General features: G+C 35.8%; 1 protein-coding gene across 3 annotated transcripts in view; it reads right to left on the minus strand.

Moving 5' to 3' along the window:
* The window catches only part of CNST (consortin, connexin sorting protein), a 46,786-nt gene that overhangs the window by 13,646 nt on the left and 13,057 nt on the right, over window positions 1-20,083 (minus strand). For all 3 annotated transcript variants that reach the window (XM_063151900.1, XM_063151899.1, XM_063151901.1), the window contains 7 exons: window positions 18,971-19,408; window positions 12,296-12,501; window positions 9,379-9,409; window positions 6,807-6,893; window positions 6,238-6,352; window positions 3,790-3,811; window positions 3,521-3,617 (listed from right to left, as the gene is read on the minus strand). In XM_063151900.1, the coding sequence (XP_063007970.1) occupies window positions 3,521-3,617; window positions 3,790-3,811; window positions 6,238-6,352; window positions 6,807-6,893; window positions 9,379-9,409; window positions 12,296-12,501; window positions 18,971-19,358 (946 nt within the window). In that variant the 5' untranslated portion in view covers window positions 19,359-19,408. The remainder of the gene's footprint in view (window positions 1-3,520; window positions 3,618-3,789; window positions 3,812-6,237; window positions 6,353-6,806; window positions 6,894-9,378; window positions 9,410-12,295; window positions 12,502-18,970; window positions 19,409-20,083) is intronic.

The following is a 20,083-nucleotide window of genomic DNA, read 5'->3' on the forward strand; positions in this document are numbered from 1 at the left end:
CCCTTCACATACAGGTCATGAGTTCAAACACAGCCTGGATTATTGGTACAAGATTTTGTTACCATCTGTCAATTTTTCCTAGTGGATACATCCACATTACAACAGGTATCTTTGCTGGCAGCCCCAACTGCAACAAAGATTAAATGGAATCGGAAATTAAATCAGATTCTTTACGGTGAAAGGTGTCCCTTGAGCTCAGGGCACTGTTCCTAAGGAAGTAATAAATGATCCCAGCACTGCTATCTAACCACAGATGTACAAGAACTGGGATGCAATGATCATTCACATCAAGTTTTCAGCAGTGTTCAATATTTACAACTACTTCAGGCAACCCATGCCCACTACAGACTGAGGGCAAGTTAAGACAAACACTTGGAAGACTTAATTAGAAAAGATGCCTTTGCCAACACTAAATTAACTGAAGACATATCCACCAGGGGCAGTAATTTTTGCCTGACTGACAGAGGTACAACAAAGCGTCTACAGAAAATTTTTAGCAACAAAAGCATCTATGGTAATTTAAAAATGGTTTCTCTTTCCTCTGACAGAGTTGCATTACAATCAACCTTGGTTTGCTCATAACAGGAACCTGTAGGCACCACTTTGTCCTGTAAATGCAGGACAGCCTAGCAGACAGAGTATGATCTGCAGTAATCTACCAATGGAGAATTCACTTCTCCATCTTTGTCCTTCTTCCCAATTAAAAGCAAATCCCATAGAACCTGAAAGAAAACAGGGTATAAAGACTTCCTCCCCATCCTGGAAATAAGTCTAAACTATATGTACACACTGCAAACTTATGCTAAGGGTTTTGTTAAATTCAGTATTTCATTAGGAAGGTTTTCATGAAACACATTAATTTATCTTTAGTTAACACTAAAAGCTATTAAATCTTTGCTTTCAGTCAGAAGCTGAAGAAATTCATGGGAAAAGGATGTATCAAATCACATCTTTTAATATACACACACAGTATTAAGGGCCAAATTCTCTCTGTTGGGAGATTCAGAGTGAAAATCTGCCAGACAGTAAAATGTAATAGAACAGACAATTCACACCCCTTGCTCAGAGGGCAGAAATCTAATTAGGTACTGCCCCAGGAATCCTAACCGGAGGACTTCTTGTAAAGCTTTGTGTCACTCGCTGTAGCCTCAGGAGAGAGGAATTGTGAATTCTTAGGATCAACTCCCTACAGAGGCTCAAACTATGTTCCCATATACCTCAGCAGATCAGTGGAGTAATTTTTGCTTCAGATTACCAGGCAAGTTTGGTTTTACTTCAAAGTTGCTACTATAGTGCAATGCAACAATCACTACAATACAATATAGATATTGCTACAATGCATTTTATATATTCTTACTGATAATTGCTACATAAATTCTTATTATATATGGATCCATATGAAGGCTAGTTCTCAAAACATATGACAGTTTCCTTTTCCTGTCTTACTGTAAGCCAGACTTCTACTGCAAGCAGCTAAATGAGATAAGTAGTTCTTCCTGTGGTTTGATGGATAAATGTATAAGAAAAGTAAAACTTGACATGTTTAGTTCTCATTTTTCATTTCATTTTTCCTTTTTTTGGTAAAGAAAAAACCACCTAAAATGCAGAAGTCAAGCATTCTAAGTTTTCAGTGAGAAGGCCCATGCATTTGGGCTACTGCTGAAAAGGTTAAATATTAGGAACTGTATGTTTACTATAATAAAGGATTCTGCTGGGGTTCAGGCAAAATCAAGAACCAGTCCCAAGTGGTCATATTGCTTCCAGTCCTGAGCTGGATCACTCAGGCACAGCTTGTTACATGAACAATATTTCAGACTATGAATCACCATTGTCAAATTTCTGTACGGGTTCACACTGCTGCCTTCCCTACCCAAATCCTTCTGTCTGTAACCAAACCCATTCATCCCCAGGCTAGTGATGCACTGACACTGAAGGGCAGCAGCAGCCAATGCCCACATGCTGCCTCAGCAGCTGCTCACACTCACCAGGGAGAGAATTCATTGCTTCCTCAAGAAAGCACCAATCTTGTGAAAAGCATCTTTTGCAAATTTCAATCACTGAATCTTGAGATAGGGTGGAAATATTCCTATCTTTGTGTTGGAAGTACTTAGTACTGCTGAAAATTTCTCAGCAGAACTGCTTTTTATTGGATGACATAGCTTTATCAATTTACCAACATTCCACAGGAACCCAAAGATTTGGATGATATTTTGACACGGTTTACATTAAGAGAAAGGCATGAAAATATCCATCACAACATTACGTTAAGATGTTGTACTAGAGTGTTTCAACATTGAAACAAATGCTCCTGAATTCACAACGTTCAAATGTTCAGAAATTCTGCTCTCCAGAAAGGTTGTTTCCACTTGGAATAAAATCAGAGGAAAAATTGTAATTGACTGGATTTTTTTTTTCCATGGGAATTTCCAACCATCCAAAAATAAAAAGCACCTGTGTTCTTTTGATCTACTTTCTGAGCTGTAAAACATGTTTGTTTCATCATTCTAATGCTTTATGTTTAGCTGGGTTACAAAACAGAAGTGAAGAAAAGGCAGTATAGGGGTCATGGTAAGAGAGCATGGAGATAAGGAGGACCCACACATGTAGGGAACTGTGACTCTGTATCTTCATTAATTTCTGATTCTCCTGGACATCCTGGCTGATACACACTTGTAGGACAGTTTAGGTTGAAAGGGACCTCTTAGGATCACTTAGGCCAGTTCTCATCTTCTGAAGAATTCTAGCTGGTTTTGAGGGAAGGTACTGAGCTTAAGCCAATATTGGCAACTGGAATATGGCAAAATTACAGAAACTTTTTGCTCAGAGAGAGAGAGATAAAGCACAGCCTGGTTGTCTACTAATATTCTTTCTCACTCTGCCTCCATTTTAACAATTCATTAATTTGTAAATGTTTCATAAGAACCCAAAGATTCAAACAAAACAGCTACTTCCCCAAGGCAAAAAAAAGGAAAATGAGGCTGAAAATGACATAAAAGTATGTACTGAAAACAATTAACTGAATATTTTTCTCTTCAAGACCCCCCAAAGGTTTAATCATTTTCTGTGTTGCTTCAGAAAAATGCATCTCCAAATCAGTACACTGCATGTAAACTTACAATAGTTACTAATATTGTTAACTACACTCCATTGCCACACCTCAGAATGTCTGTCATCAGGTTGATTATCTAGTATATATTTGTATAGATACAAATTATGCATCTTATCTCTAGTTTTATACAATTTTGCCGCTTACATAAGCTACTAGAAATGCATGCACATTTAAGACTTTTTTTTGATGGAGGCTAGAATTACTTTACAATTATGAATATCAATGACTAATTAAAATTGTATTATTTATTCATTGTGCTGATAAAAAAAAAATCATCCATTTGTGCCTCTGTTGAGATCCAACAAATGCTGCAGCTTCAAATGAAATAACACAATTATATTTATAGGAATATATCATTACAGTGTAATATTTAAAACAAATGTATGCACATGTACATTCATACACACATACCTGATTTAAAAGCAGTAGCTTCTCTTTCCTTTAAAGTTCTGGATTCCATTATCTGAGGTAAACAACTGCTTTCCCATGTATTTTCTGCAGCTACTAGCTGTAAAATATGATAGTATTACCTGTAATTTTTGGAATTAAACAGGAATGCTGTGGCTTTTTGAGACATTCAAACTTCAAAAAGCTTCTAAACTTGAAAGATTTTATCTAATATTTAAAATATATTTCTTAGCAATTTTTGACAAAGCAGAATTCAATAAACAGCTGCTTACCTTACTTTTGGATGCCTGTGGCCTGCAGCAATAAAGAAAAAAAGAATAAATTAAATAACCTAGTAGCAACATTCTTCATTATAAATATAAGTGAAGTCTTAGAAACCTTTGCTCTGCTCTAAAATTAGCACAGAACATTTCCTCCACTGAAAGTGTCAGCCTGCTAGCATACTTTCAAGCACAGATCTGTACTTGCATGAATATCATCAGAAGACCAATTAGCCCTAAAATTGTTCCACCTAACTGAGAAAGCAGTCAGAGGAAATTTACTGCAACATATCAAGCAATGTACATTCCTGTAAAAGGTTATGCTCAGAATAAACTCTACCAACTTTAAAAATCATCTAAGAACTTGATGTCTACTACTATTTAAAATAGGGATCACTACAAAAGAGATGGAAGAATGAAATGCCCTCCCCAAAAACCTATTTCCCTCTCCACAGACTGGGACATTTTCTGGGTTGTGTAAGGTACAGCAGCTCCCACTGACTCCATTCAGATTCACAGGTGAATCAACGCTGCTCACAGTCAGTGTGGACTCTGCCAGCTGGATACAGATTCATGCACAATGTGATTTATCACACACAATCTGTCCTGCAGTCTTTCATACAGCAATGAAGCTAAAATGTGGAGCATTTTATTTAAAGCTACTGAAAAAAATTTGGAGACAAGGGAAGAGTACTGATGTTCCTATTCTGTAACAAAAACTTCAAAAAGTTACATTGCCTTTTAAATTGTACCATTTAAAATTCAAATAAAGTACACTCAAAACTATCTTTAAAGAGCAAACATGTCCAGTATGTAGCTGTAAAACTTGAGTATGAGAAAAATTTACATTACTTTCAATTAAAAAAGCAGAATGCTCACATTTTCCAAGATCTGCATGCTATTCATTAAAAATTAAAGTGTTATTTCAATTAAAAAGTAAAATGAGTTTAAAGCTTAGGAAAAAACCTCTATATGAAACAATAAAAGCAAATATGCTTTTGCCTTGAGAGTTTGAAAGAGTAATAGTATTACATCCAGAGCACTGATCATGGCAAATGAACACAAAAATTTTTATCAAACTGCAGGCTTTCTCAGAACAGGGAATGACATTTCAAAACTGAAATGAAGGAGAAAGCAGAGTTATTCTCAACGAGGTGACAACCCAGGTGACACCGGGGAGGTGCTGCTCGTTGCAGCCCATAAATCGCAGCAGACCTGAGTCTCAGCCCCTCTGTGGGCTCCCAGGTCGTGTGCAGGTGATGAAAGCTCAGTGCAGCCTCTCAGCAGCAGCACTGTGGCTGCAAACCTGCAGCTCCAGTGCCACCCTGCCCCTCTTCCTGTGGGGATGCAGGGATGCCTTCCCAGGGCCTCCCTCCCAAAGGCGTTCAGAGTACACCTGAAAAATCCCTACATGGATTCTGGCAATCAGCCGGGGTGTTTTCAAGCTTTGGTACCATCACCCAGAAGAAAAAAAAATTGATAACCAAATCAATACTCTTTATGAGCAACAGGAGCATTTTGGCTTTTGTTATATCCAGATTGACTAAGCCAATGCAAAAGTACTAGAGAAAGTTCTCTCTCTGCCTCTCATTGAGAGCATCTCGCCTGTCACAGCCTTTGAATGTAGTTGGTTTCCTTACTGCTGTTGGCTGATCATTTATCAGTGGCAGCTTGTATGATTTTTTCCATCTGTGCATTAAAATCAATGTCTGGACAGTAGGACATTCATCCATGAAGGAACAGATCTCCTCCTCCTACCTGGTGGGTACAATCCCATATGTGTTACTGCCCAGAAAAGCACCCTGGGCACAAGCTTGTTGTACTGTGATACACTGATTCAGGAGGCTGATGGATCAGGCAAAGCAGCTACCAACTGAGATTTCACTGTTCAGAACACTGTCATGCTACGAAAGTACAGAATCACTGCTTCATGTAAATGCAACCAATATAACATTAATAGAAGATGACAAGAACTACTTTAAGCATTAAGGAATTGTCCTAAAATGTGGAAACATGGGAATGAAATCCTATAAGGTAGGCATGGGGGCCGAAGTGGGAGATGCTGGACACGTGCATTTTGAAACAATGATTAAACCAATAGGTATTAAACATGAATACCATTATTAGTTCTACAGTCTCTCTCTTCCTAAATTAACACTATTCAGTTTTTCCTTTGGTTGAAATAGTAAAATCAAAACTCCAGTTCTGGAAAACTGATGATTTGCTAAAACAAGTTCAGATTTAGTCTTCAGGCATTCCTCAAACTAAATTAAAACAATGTGAAAACTGGTGGTAAAAATATTAGTTATGTATCAGGAGGAACCACCATTTTATAACCAAATTCAAGTCAGTGATGCAACTTTTATTTTTGCACTGATTATTTTAGAACACCCATAATGGCAAGGAGACAACACCTGCAGTAACATATTGGTTTGAGGAGTAATACTTTCTTATACTTACTGTTGATGTGAAGAGCAAACTCTAGTAAGCTTCTCCAGTTCTTGGCCACTCAGCTCTTTATCTGAATTCCTCTGTGTTGTAACTGGACTGGGAACTGCTGTTTTCCATTTTCTTTCTACATTAAATCAAAATAATTTTTACTCAAGATAATATAAAAGTAGCTTAACATAAAACAAACAGGTGAAACTAATTAATGGAGAAATATTGACAACTTTTCCATGGATGTTCTACAGTCTCGTTTCAGACTATGTAGAACACCATCCTATTCTTTCAGAAGACACTTTATTTTCATCACATCACACTGACCAATCCTAACCCAAAAATGAGGGTTGAAATAACTGTGGATCAAAATCTTGATTAACAGAATAAAGAATTACAAACAATTGCCACATTTATAATTAAATGTGTTAAAAAAATTCTGAAGCATGAATACTCTTCTTGTAACAAGCTCAGAGAAATTCTTACATAAATGCTGCTTTTGCTAGGTAACTTTTTTATCCCGGAAATGTATTATTTAGAAATACAAACTAAAGTCTTTCTTCTTCTATATTAGTTTATCTGGTACTCACCCCACTGTTCCTGTATGGAAGAAAGATTTGCAAGCAGCTGCTCATGATAAAGTCGTTCAAGCTGAATGAACTTCATGGCCTTCTCATCTGAATGGGAGGTTAAAGGCAAATGCACACATATGTGGACATGGTATGACTTACTCATAATTGGCATCATGTTTGAAAGGGAAGTAATTACACACTTGAAATTTGAAATAAGTGAATCAAAATGAATAATGGCTAGCATCCTGATTTCTGTGCAAGGAAGAAAAAATAGCAGACATGAAAACAGCAGGCAAGAAGTAAAATAAGTTGAGAAACATTCAAAAATTAAAATCCTATTCTTTTCAGCAGTTACTTCTTCTCATTTGCCTGAAGCACAACAGAAGATTTTTCTTGAAAAGAAATTACTGAAATGTTACTATGCTGATAACTTTACCAAAAAAAAGAAATCTCTGGGAAATGAAAAGCAAAACAATGACACAAATACCAGCACGTATCTCGCAAGAAATACAAATACATGCCAATAACCATGACTAACTGAAAATATGACTCCTTTCTGCTGACCAGCTGGAGACAGTATTAACACAGTGATCCAACTTCAACTTTTGAAAAATACCTGCCCCCCTTTTCAACCATTACACTACACTGTTGGACTGCTGAGTTTACCTTTGGTTTTCCTGAAGATTCTGCTCATTTTTCTTCTATACGAAGAACCTATTCCCCATGCTTAGGGTTATCAATATATCCACAAAAGTATACTGAAGTCACATATTTTACAATAGTCAGGATAATCTAGCTCCACTAAGCCTGAGTTGTTAGTTGTGGTGCTTGAAGCTGTTTTACCAGCTATTTGAAATGCAATTCTACAATACAATGAGGATAGAAGTGAATGAGGTTCTTCGCAATACAGAAAACCCACTTTCCATTATTCATGCTAATTAAAACACTGGAGTAATTATTACAAAAACACAACCAGTAGTTATTCTGGTTAGCCTCATGCAATAGCATGGCTTATGAACAACAATATTAATGGAAAGAATATTTCCTGTCTTCAGGAAATCTGTTATTAGAAACAGAATTACAGATCACAGAGAGAGCCTTAGAGGATCACAGCAACAAACCCTGAATTATTTTTAATATGAGATTCCACACTGGATGAATTAAAATGTCATGGATAATTAATACAGTGCAACATGATCAAGTAAGTTCTTTATTAACCTCAGGAAACTGATGGCTGGAGGTACAGTGGAGATATCCTTCATAAATATGTATTATATAGTGGTGTTGAATTCCACACATCAGGTGTACGTTGCATTAAAAAATATTTCCTTTGATCAGCTTTAAATAGAATGCCTTTCAATTAAAGCAACTCCAACGAAAGAGGAACTGTTTCTACCATGCCATTTATATTTTAAATTTACTGTATCCCTCCTGCATCATAATTTACTACAGAATTTTTCCATGCCTTTCATTTGCACTGTGGAATTCACATTTTCTAATGGACACTTTTGAATTAGGAGAAACAAAACAAAAATACAGTCCTCTAAAACTGTGATGGGTATTTTATTTTATATGCTGCTTTTATAACATTGCAACAGTTAGCTCTCTGGTTTTATCTACAGGCTAACATAATTTATCTAGGTTTATTATGCCTTGTTACTTAGCCTGCTAAACAACTGCCTATTGCTGCATTTTGTTTGTACAAATCACATAAAAAAGAAATAATCTGTATGCAAAAATTCTGTAATAGATTATGCATCTTAGTGAATCCCATATACCTTAAGGGCTTAGCATCACATCTTCTTTTTATAATCTGATCGCTTTCCCTTTGAAGCAAAGAGGAAATCCCAGTCCACCTTTTATAAAATTCTGACTTAACTTTGAGGTTTAATATTATTACTGTATCACACAATTACTGAAATGTATCAGAATAATTATCAGCAGTTCAACTATTACGATTTTTGACCAAACTTACTTGCATTATCTAGGAACAAATCAAAATAAACTGGACTATTAAACTGTTCCCAGAAGAAAGTACCCATATTTTCCTACAACTGTTTTTCAAACTACCTTGATATGATTTTGACTGATTAGTATTTGTCAAACACCATTTTGCTATTGTTTGCAGGTTGCTGATCTCAGCTCCAGGTGTTTGCTATTTTTATTCCAATCTAGACACATTCTAATCAACTCTTGTGACAATTTTATCATTACTGTAAGTACCCTATTTGATATAATACATACCCTATCTCTAAAATGGACATTTTCCCAGTTACTAATATTTAGAATAGAAGTAATCTTATAAAAACAAAAATTATTTGAAAATGTTCTCTTACTTCCTTGCTCATGTCCAGCTACTAATGATTGCATCAGCTGTTGGAAGCGAATTTATCCCTTAACTCACATCCCAGTTGATTAAGGAGGATTTGCTAGCATATTGTGTATTCACTCATTGGTGAATTATGGTTGTTCACTTCTTTCTAACCCTGACCCACAAGATGTGAGTTAACAACAAAGCATTGGACTTTTATGTTTTATCATATCACATTATTTTAATACTGTGCAACGATTTCTGCAAGTAAAAGGATACATTCTTCCTCTTGAAAATAGGTCTCAGCTATCTGCAAAAGTGAAAAAAAAAATCTGTAATTCTCATGACAGTGGCAAGGATGTAATATAAACTTTTTATCATAAATCTAAACATCTAGCTTGCAGGCTCCTGTTAGTTTGGGTAATATATGAATGTTCTGACAAAATACATATATTCCTATTCTAGAAAAAAGGTTTTAAAAGAGTATCAAAGACCACAGAAATATTAAGTCCTCTCACATAAAACAGATTTGATTTTGTGTAATTTACAGAATTCCACAAAACCAAAAAACCTTAGTAGGGTTTCATGTTCCTGCAACCATAAAAATTATTTCAGAAACATTTTTACTTATCTTAATAGAAAGCTTGAAAATTACCTACAATAGAAGTACTATTTTTACTGATACCAGTTCAAAAGTTTGAATTCTGTGCCTGACCAATGTTTCCTTATGTTTGATCAAATTAAGATCATTGCTGTGCTCTCCTGAGTATTACATTGCAATGTTTTAAAATACAAATAGAGGTTTCCTGACTGATGAGAAGAGTCTTTTGTCTTCCTGTAAACAAAAAATATTTGAGAATTGCAACAATAACTTATTTGTGCTTGTTACAAAACTGTGCAGGCTTTCCTAAAAATCTGAGGAATACTGACATCTTTGTTTGTAAATGTGATGAAATACAAAAAATATAAACCTCAGAAGTATTCCACAGAGCTCTACACTAGCAGTGACCTTTATAAGCAGCAACTAATCAGTCCTTGGGGACAGCAAATTTTGGCAGCCTTCCTATGTGCCATGCATGGTGAGGCAAGGGCAGAGCTTGCAAAATGCTCCAGGACTGCAGGATGCTGATACCAGGACATGCAGATTGAGGCACCTCACAGATGATTCCCCAATGACTTCTGTGGGAGCGCTCAAAAATTCTCAAGATCTTTGGGACATATCAATTTAAGTAGTCACGATATGGAGGGCTTAAATAAGCATTTTTGTAGAAGTCTGAAGATGATAGCTCAAGAAAGACAGTAGCTTGAAGAGGAGTCTAGATTACAAATTGTATTTCCTGACTCTCAGCCTTACTGCTAACCACTAGACCATTCTGAGTCCAGTACCTTCAAAAGAGAATGGGTCAGTGACTTCTAATGTTCATTATCTGCATATTTTGTCTGCTGTCCACAGTAGCTTCCTAAGAATTTTTGGAGCTGTAAAAGCTCTACCCATGTTTTATATAAAAATACCTCTTAGATTCTTTAAAAAGTCCTAAACAAATCAAATTAATCCCATTCAACACAGGAAAAAAATTACATCCTATTTTAATCAGAAGGTGACTCTTAGAACAACTGCTATTATCCAATAGTCTTTAAATATTCAACACAAACACCATGGACACCTGACACAGCTCTTAATTTTACAATGAATTTTGTCATAGAGAATAGAAAAATAATGTTGTAGCAGAGTATTTGATAGACTTGGTTTAATGTTACTGTCAGGCTGTATTAGAAATCTGGAAAAAAAAAAAAGTCTGAAGATGACTGGTTAATTCACTAGAAAGGGAAAAATTTCTCAACAGACTCACTTTACAGGAATGCTAAACTTAAGATCTTCCCCCCTCCCATCCTCTATTAAAAAAACAGGTTAGGAGCCTTGTGAGTTCCTTCAGCTTTCTTTCAAACACTCCATTCAAAATGCTTGAGAATTTTTAGGAAAAAAGAGACAGTGTTTGAATACATATTTCAATCTGAACATGCAGATTTTGTTCTCAGTTCTGTCACAGATCCTGTATGACTTTCAAAAGGTTCTTGCCCTTAGGGTTTGGCTTCCTCATCTAAAAAGCAACAGATTTTTGTGCAATTGATTCCCCTGATGTTTGTAAAGCATTTTAAGTTTTTGCCCTACCTTGTTTTCCAAAAATGACCTTTGTACTGACTCATGAAAAATCACCAAATTTGATGAGGCTAAAAGCAAATTGTTAATCCTAAAGCAAAGCTTCCCATAAGTTAAGGAACAGTATCAAGTATCTTCGCTCAAGCACGGATGAGGAAAAATAATTTAAAATTCTATGTCAAATGTAGATTATCTATAGTGTGCAATCACAAAGAGAAACGTCTTTCTCCCATATAATTGCTTTTTTGTATAAAAGAAGAAGAATGCAGGAATGCCATTGCAGTTTAGAAATTCAAAATGTCTTCCAAAATAAAGACAATGCAGCTAAGTCAAATCAAACAGGTATAATATGGCCCATATTAGACATCACAAGCAAAAGGTCTTCTAGCCTGCTCTTAGTCTGACACAACTAAACAACAACTGTACATTAATACTGCATCAAGTTCTATCCAAGTATTTGTTCTGCATTATAACCTACAGAAAAAAAAAACCCAACACACTGGCCAGTTTGTAAGAAAGATTGCTTTTCAAACCACAGTTTTCCCTTTGGTCTTGCAGGTGTGGCAACTGTGCTAATATAAAGGTATACACCAAGAAAACCTTGAATCTTAATATTCATGCTTAAAATTCATGCTAGAAAGATGTCTACAGCAGTAAAAACAATTCCAGACTTAAAATTTTATTTAGGTAGCTGCTGTCCTGTAACTATTCCAGTGTGTTATAAACCTTATTCAAGGTAGATTAAAAAGTGATTATGCTAAATCTTTCTGCCAAACTAATTTCACCATTTGGGGATTTAGAAACCCATCCTTAGGAGTTTCCTTTAACTACAGAATATACTAACAAGGCAATTTATAATTTAAGAAATATTAGAAGATCTTAGAAGAGATATTTGCCTTAACCATCTGTTATGCATCAAAGTATCCTGTCTAGATATGAGTATTGGTTTAAATTGCATTTATGCATATTTTTCCTAATGAAAAAAGGTCTCAAATAAAAGTAAAATTGGGTGCAGCACCCCAAAATCATAGAAAGTACCTGATGGAGACACAGGGGCAGTATCTTTGAATCCATCTGCTCAACCTCTTCACGGAGCAAAGAGAAAAGAGACTGCAATGTTTGCTTTTGGTCTTTTGGATGAAAGTTTTCCTTTGCTTCAACAGCACTTTCAGCCTGCACAAAATCTATATCTGCATTCAGAGTATTTTCCTCCTGGATTGTTGTGGCTCCCACTGTAGAAATGCCTTACAAAAGGACAAGTACTTAGGTTAGGATTCAAAAAAAATACATCAAGTTGCTTTTTTAGGAAATTTCACTATGAATGTTATGAATAAAAACCCAGTATGTTAAACAACATTGCTGATAAACTAAATGCTGGCCTTGTAAAAATCAATTGTGACAGGTCTGGCTCACTGTCAGCTCACCTACCCCACACAACACAGTAACATAGATCAGATACATTTGTACACTCCTAAATGGGACCCTCCTTTCACTTATGGGAAAAAAATAATCAAAACACTTAGAAAGTGTTATACAGAGTTACTAATAAGAGACCAGGATGACCTAGAAGTGCTTAGAATGCAGTTTTGCTCAAAAAGGGCAAATAGCAGGTAGGTGAGGGCAGCACGACTGAGGTTTTCAGTTTGTCTCTTGGCTCCTGCCAAGGACCTCAGACAAGGAGGTGTCCTGGGGATGGACAGACAAGGGAGGAAGGACAATCCAATGGATTCCTGTATTTTATATGGTGAAAGAGTGGCTCCTCACAGTGACTGCAGGATCTTTAAAGGATAGAAAGAAGCAGGTGATGCCAGTGTGGGATTCTGTTATAGGAGAGAGATGTCTAAGGGGATTTTCCTGCTGAGTGAGAAGGAAGAACCCCCTACAGAGCTGGATAGTTCTTTGAGTGTCCAGGGAAAGAGGCAGTGGTGCTGATCTGTGTTGGCAACAATGACACAAGGAAGTATAAACTGAATTTAGATCCCGGAACTTCTTGCTAGACAGAAAACTAGGTTCTCCATGGTACATTTCCAGGCAGCTCACTGTTGCCTGTCTCCAGCTTTATAGAAGTCAAAAAAAATTAGGCATTCAGGTGGACATATGAAAAATAATGTAAAGCATAACAGTACAAGAATATCACAGGAAAAAAAACCACTTTCTGGATGCAAATCCTACATTTTATTGTTACAAATGCAAAACTTATGTATTTTGATCATGAAGATGATAGTTATGAGAAAATGTTAAATGAGATTAACAAAGAAGTGTAGAGTAGTAGTAGTGACAGCAGCAGTGAGAGAAATCAACTACCCATATAACTGACTGGATCAGTGTCTCACAAAGATCAGAGAGCAATAAATTACAGCTTGCTATAAAACACAGTCTTAGGAGCAATCAGAAGACTACAGCTCATTCCAACAGTTAATAAACTCCTTTTTAATTCTCCATAAAACATTGAATTTCACACACTTGCATAAGACTATACTTTAAAAGATTGCTACAATTGTTTAAAACAATTTAGAGAATTTGGCCATAGAAATGTGCACAATAAACTTCTGATAAACTCAAATTATGATGAGTAATGTTCCCCAATCAACATTTTCTGAAATCAAGTTATCCTTTGAAAGATGGACAGCTGAGGCTATTATTTCAAGTATCTTTGTGTCCTCAGCTTGGGCACTCTGTTTCAGACCCCTTTGCTTTCATTGCCTCTGAAACCCAATAACAATGATTCAGGTTTAAGATTTAGGACCTAAGAAAGGCATTAGCTTGTCCATGGAATGCTTCACCATTTTATTTTTGATTATTTAAACTCTTTATTTAGTAAACTATCCAAGTGAGGACTACTAATAATCTCTGTGGGTGGTTATTTTCACAGGGCTTACTGCCAGAAAAAATATGGGTGTAACTTAACACTGCTTTTTCAAAATGAATGCACATGTCTGTTCTTCCGGTATTTATTTGGGTTTCCTGTGGGCCAAAAGCAACAAGAGACACAACTGGATGCAAGATACAAGCCAGGAAACACTTCTAGAGATGGAATTAAGGCTCTCTTTAAAAATACAGCTTCCTGTTTAGCACATTATCATGAAACCAGAAAAGAGGGTCCTCGTGTTCTGGCAAAGCTTTTCTCTCAGAAAAACAAAGAAACCAAACTTCAAGCTGCACTTTACTAGCAGTTAATGATCACCTGTCATATCAGAACATGAACATTGACTGCAACATGCTCAACAGCAACTCTCATGAAAAACCTTAATTTTATTGTTTTCATGATACCGTTGCTAACACAGTTCATAAACTGCATTATTATTTGTACATATGGTTGAGCTGTCACTCAAATCTTGCCCTAAAATTTCTTCCCTGATTTTGAAAGTGAGGCTTTACAGTTATGTGGGTTAATTCTAACTTGTTTGATTTTCAACACAAGACAATATCTGTGCCTTAGTAGCACTACAACAAAGAATTTTTGTTGTAACACTTAGTAATGCTATTTCACCATAAAGATGTGATGGGCTAGGATCACTATTTATTTTTCCCCCATGCTTGAAAACAGCACTCTACTTTTTCCAGGAATCAATCAATCTTACTGTCCAAAGCAGATAGATCAGGTATCTTACATGTATTTCTGTTTTTTTAATAAGGAAGGATTAATTTTTTTCACTTTATAAAGCACTGATATTTGCTCCACCCCAGAACGGAACCAAATCCTTTATGAGAATGTGTGCAAAAAAGCACAGAAGACATCAGTCAGTGGCCAGAGCACTCAGCAGGTCAGTGGCAAAGAGCCAGGTTCGAGTTTTTGCTCTGCCAGACTCACAAATGTTTCAATGACCCCTTCTACACCCAGTTGGGTGTGCCAATGTCTCCTAAGATATGGAGAGAAGCAAACTTTCTCTCAATTTCCCCAACAGCTCACAGAAGCAGCCCCATATTTGCCTAGAAGAGATGAAATGCTGACACACTTTCTGAATAAAACCCCTCATTTTTCAGTATGCCTCAGGTTTTTCTCTTTTTCAGTACTGCAAGTATATGAAATTAAGATGCTCTTTGCTACCCACCTGAGGATGAATCCAAGGTGCAAGTATGAGTGATTTGCTATCAAAATAAAATTACAGATGTTGCCTTCTAGTTTTTTATATAAATTGAATTTTCATATTCAGTAGCACTATCTTAAGTCACCAGTAACAGAAGTTTCTAGTACAGAAAACATATGGCAATTTCTTTTTTTAAACATTCTTTGGTACCCAATACAGAAAGCTATTTCAGACTGATTCATTCAAGAACTACTGAAGAAAAAAGAAAAAAAGACCAGCAAGTATTTAAAAACTATTCACTTTTAAGAGCAGAGATTTTGAGATAAAATTTTGGTAAAGATACAACTTCAAGTGAGCAAGGTCAAAATCTTGTTTAGTTTGGTTTGGTATACAATCCTAAATTAAATAACATTACTCGAATTATCATGTAATTTGACTATCTTATATTAATATAGTTTATTTCCCTCAACACCAATTCCATCCCAAACACTTCCTTCCTTCCTCCACGTTCAAGCTGCTATAAAAAATAAGTGGAATAATTTACAGAAAAAGCATATGTTGCAGAATTTAACTTGGGGAAAAAAGACTGAGTGCAGGTTACCATGTTAAGGAATCATATAATGATTTGACAATATTAAGTTATGCCAGGACTGACCTTTTGAAAAAAGATGAACTTATTTTCAGAAAATATGGATAATCTGAAGTCCATTTTTAGAAAAATGTATCGGAACAGATTAAACTTGATGAATCACTATCTCTACCACACTAAAGTTAGTACAACTCTTTACAAGGAATAACATAATGAATAATCACCAATGTTTAATACTTCAGTTAAAATGTACATGTATTCTTTGGTCACCAGTCCTCCCTAACCAGATATAATAATAGTACATTCAAAACTATGATGAGAATGCAAAAAGAATACAAGAAAAATTGGGATCTAGGAGCTATAAACTTGTCCATCCCCTCTCAGTTTCCTACAGCATCAAGAGGGCTAAAAGGAGGTGCTTCTTCAAACAATAAATAGATTAAATCCTGGAACTGCTACTCCAGGACACTGACATGGATGCAAAAAGCAACTGTAAGTCAGGTGATAAATGTATTACAGTCTGTCAATTTCCACCTGGGGGAAGTCTGAGATTGCTGCAGATGGGGAGCAGAACATGCAAACAAATCACTGCACATTCACCTTGTCCTTGTACCCTCACCTACAAATGCCCTGTTGTCCCCTGTCAGGGGGAGAATATTGAACCAGAAGGATCTTCAGCCAGGTACAGTGACTGCTAAACTTGCATTCCAGTCTACTGAGAGGAGAAGTTAGGATAATTTTAGCTTCAGCAGATCCCAAGCATATACAAACAGATAATAATCCAACTTACGACTCTTTATTCTTCACAAACAACTATTTAGAGGGTTTCAGACACATTGCAAGTACAAGTACTTGTTCTTTCTTTTAAAGTATACACATGTTGAAAGAAATAGACTGGCTTCTTTAATGATCACCAATATCCTGCTGAGGCAAGTCACAAGTAGACAAAGATGACTAAAATGTAATTTTCTACATAAATTGCTTTAGTTTTAGTCACTAGCAAGAAGAGGAATACAAACAACGTGCTTTTGAAGTCAAATGTCATCTTTTTTAGAATGGCAACATTTAACAGCAATCATAGCAGGTGTGCCCATAGAGAAAAATATTCATAAATCTCTTCCTTAGTTATGAGTCAAAGTAACTCATCCATGATTTTTCAACAGTTAAAAATATTTTTTTTATAAAAAATGCAACAATACATGCCATGAGAGTATTTAGTTTGATATTCCAGCTTGCTTGTGTGGTGCTCCCACTGTCACCCACTCAGGAATCTTCCCATCTATTTGATTATTCTCTCCTTTAACTCTGAGTTGGTATAAGGAGGAGAAAGCTAGTTTGGACCTTTATGTAGAGGGTGTAATGAGATATTCAGGGATCATTTAAAATAGCTGGTGCTGGAAATTAAATGGAAAATTGCCACTAAAATAAAGACACTTGCAACATCAAGAAATTGACACAGTCAACTGCATTTTGTGAAAACAGAAGAAACATCATGTGAGAGTATCGAAAAAATTACTAAATGTATACTAGGCCATAAACAATGGGAGATATAATTTAATTTCATATTTTGATCTTCCTCTCTAACAATCAGGGTTCTTTACTAATAAAGTAACAAGAGTTTATTCCTAAGAATTCAACAAAGTTTTTCAGACAGGATGTTCTCTTGTATGGTTTTCTACATTGCCAGGTTTATCCATGAAATCCTCTATATTTTCAGGATTCTAAATTTTGTCTTAAAGCTTCAATCTACTGTGGACAGCTAATTTTCCAGTATTTCTGCATGAGTTCATTCAACAGGAATACAAAGTAATGGAGAAAGAATTTGAGCCAAGTTTAACTTCTAGTGTTTAGGTGAGTTTTTTCCTTTTCTTCCTCTTACTGTGCTTCAGATACCTATGTCAACATGAATGTATAACTTTTCATCAACTTGGTTTTTGTTATTCCCATCATACAGATGACTGGTTCTCCATTACTTCTGCCAATCTTATTTTAATTATTCTGTTAATAAAACTTAAATCTACAGTTGAAATAAACCTACTTAATAAGAGCTGGAGAAAGTTATTGAGAAATCACTCTCCCTGTAATAACAGATTTCAGAATGCTCTTTTCTCTACTAAAAAATATAATTTTTCTTTTCAGATTTTGCCTATTTGTACAAGATACGGAATGCAAGGCTTCCTTCCTTTCCTGTCTTTACCTTGTCTATAATCCCTTAAAATCAGTTTTCCAATTAGGTCACAAAATACTTGCCATTTAGGAGAAAAATGATATTTGAAAATTATTTCATTTAAAATGCATAGAAAAAAGCATACATGAATCAGCTGTTCTTTCAAAGAAACATGTGGATGAAACATACTGATTTTAATTAATATATACAGCACTATGACACATAAGCTTTAGAATGTATGGCAAAAACCTAACATAACACATTCTGTTACACTAAATCCCACTCCTTCAAAAAGGGAAGAAGAATTTCAAATAAGAACATGCAATAAACATTACATTTGCCTTATCCAATTCACATCCAAAATATCTAAAGAAAAATCAAAAATTGGTAGGAACACATTTTTAAACAGTTTGCTACCCAAAACACACAACCTAGGCCTATCTGGTAAGCTTTGAAAAATGTATGTAAATTTTACAACAGTAGGGGAAGATCAAACTATTTGGTTCTCCTAGCCAGATTTCAAATGTTGACATGGGATCAGGACACCAAAATGTTGCACTCAACCATGATGTTCAAATGAGCAAAACCGTAATGCCAGAATTTCTGTCCATTCTGATTTGGACACCAGCCCAGTTTCCATACTGACACTGTGTACCTCCCTCTACTCCTGTTTACTTGGTGTGTCACATTTGCTACACAGCCACTGTTTAAAATACAGAAGGTGAAAACACATAGAGTTGAATCTGATTGAAGACTAGTAGGAGTTCTGGGGAAAAAAAAGGTAAAACAAACCAAAACCCACCAAACCTTTGATGAAATGCCAAAAATAATTAGTACAACACCTAATATAGATTTCTTATTAGCTCACAAATTTACACTACAGTGTTACTTCTGAAATAAACAGAACAAAAGAATATTTAATGAAGTACCTTTAGATTTTTTATTGGAGCTTCTTTTGCTTCTTGGACTTCTTTTCCCACCTGGCTGTTTTTCTGTGACAGGCTTTTCCTCCAGCTGAGGGTCCATATGGACATTTACAGATCTTCTCTCAGTCTCACTTTCCTTGCAGCTTGGGATCCAGTCTCCACTGTCCATATTCTCATTATTATTGATGTTATCCTGTTCACCTTTATCCTGTCGTCCCATAGCAATGCTACTACTGGTCAGAACTTCATTCCCATCACTGTCAAGTTGATTTTCATTTTCATCAGCTGAAGGAATCAAATGAGATGCCAAACTTTCCACCCTGTAGTTAGCAGGAAGACTGTCCTTTGAGTCTATTTGCAGATCATTTGGTGGAAAGTCTCTGTCATCCATTAGAGCGTTACTTCTTGAACCACTTAATCTCCCCCTAGATATTTTTACACCTAAAATATAAAATATAATCATTTACAATAGGTATAGTATAACAGATAAATAATGTCAGCCAGTGCCAGCCAATAAAGACTCACATTAGCAGAGTGATACAGCTTAAAAATAAGGGGAATTTCTTTCATTCACTGACTCACTTAAAGTCTTAGCATAGGGGATATTTACATACAAAAAAACCCTATAAAGTTGTATTTTTATCCAGTTATAACTGTTCTAGTTACCTGAGCAAAAACACAGCTGATCTTTACAACAGTGCTCCTGTTGTTACAGCTGAGGTAATGAGAAAAACAAAAAGATAAACAGAAGCCACCTCACGTCCCCCTCCCCCCGCCTTTAAATCCATGGCTAAAACAAAAGCATTCTTGTCATGTAAGATCATAGTTTGCCTGAAATAAAAATAACCCAGGGAGGAATAAAAGTAGAAAGACTTTTAATTCTGTCAGTGATGGTATCAGATCAAACTTGCAGATAGATTGAGTGTGTTATCAGAATTAGATGGAAGTAGGATTTGTTTATTGCCTCAATTGTCACATTATTTTCAAGAAAACATTCAACATGTGTTCAGTATACACAGAAGCAGATGGTTTGTTGATAAAAAACCAAAACCCCCACCTACTCTCAGCAGGAGTCAATTTTCCCTTTTTGTGAAGGTGCAACTCCAATCAATCCTG

Source organism: Melospiza melodia, chromosome 3, assembly GCF_035770615.1.
Source record: "Melospiza melodia melodia isolate bMelMel2 chromosome 3, bMelMel2.pri, whole genome shotgun sequence".
Taxonomy (NCBI): Eukaryota; Metazoa; Chordata; class Aves; order Passeriformes; family Passerellidae; genus Melospiza; species Melospiza melodia.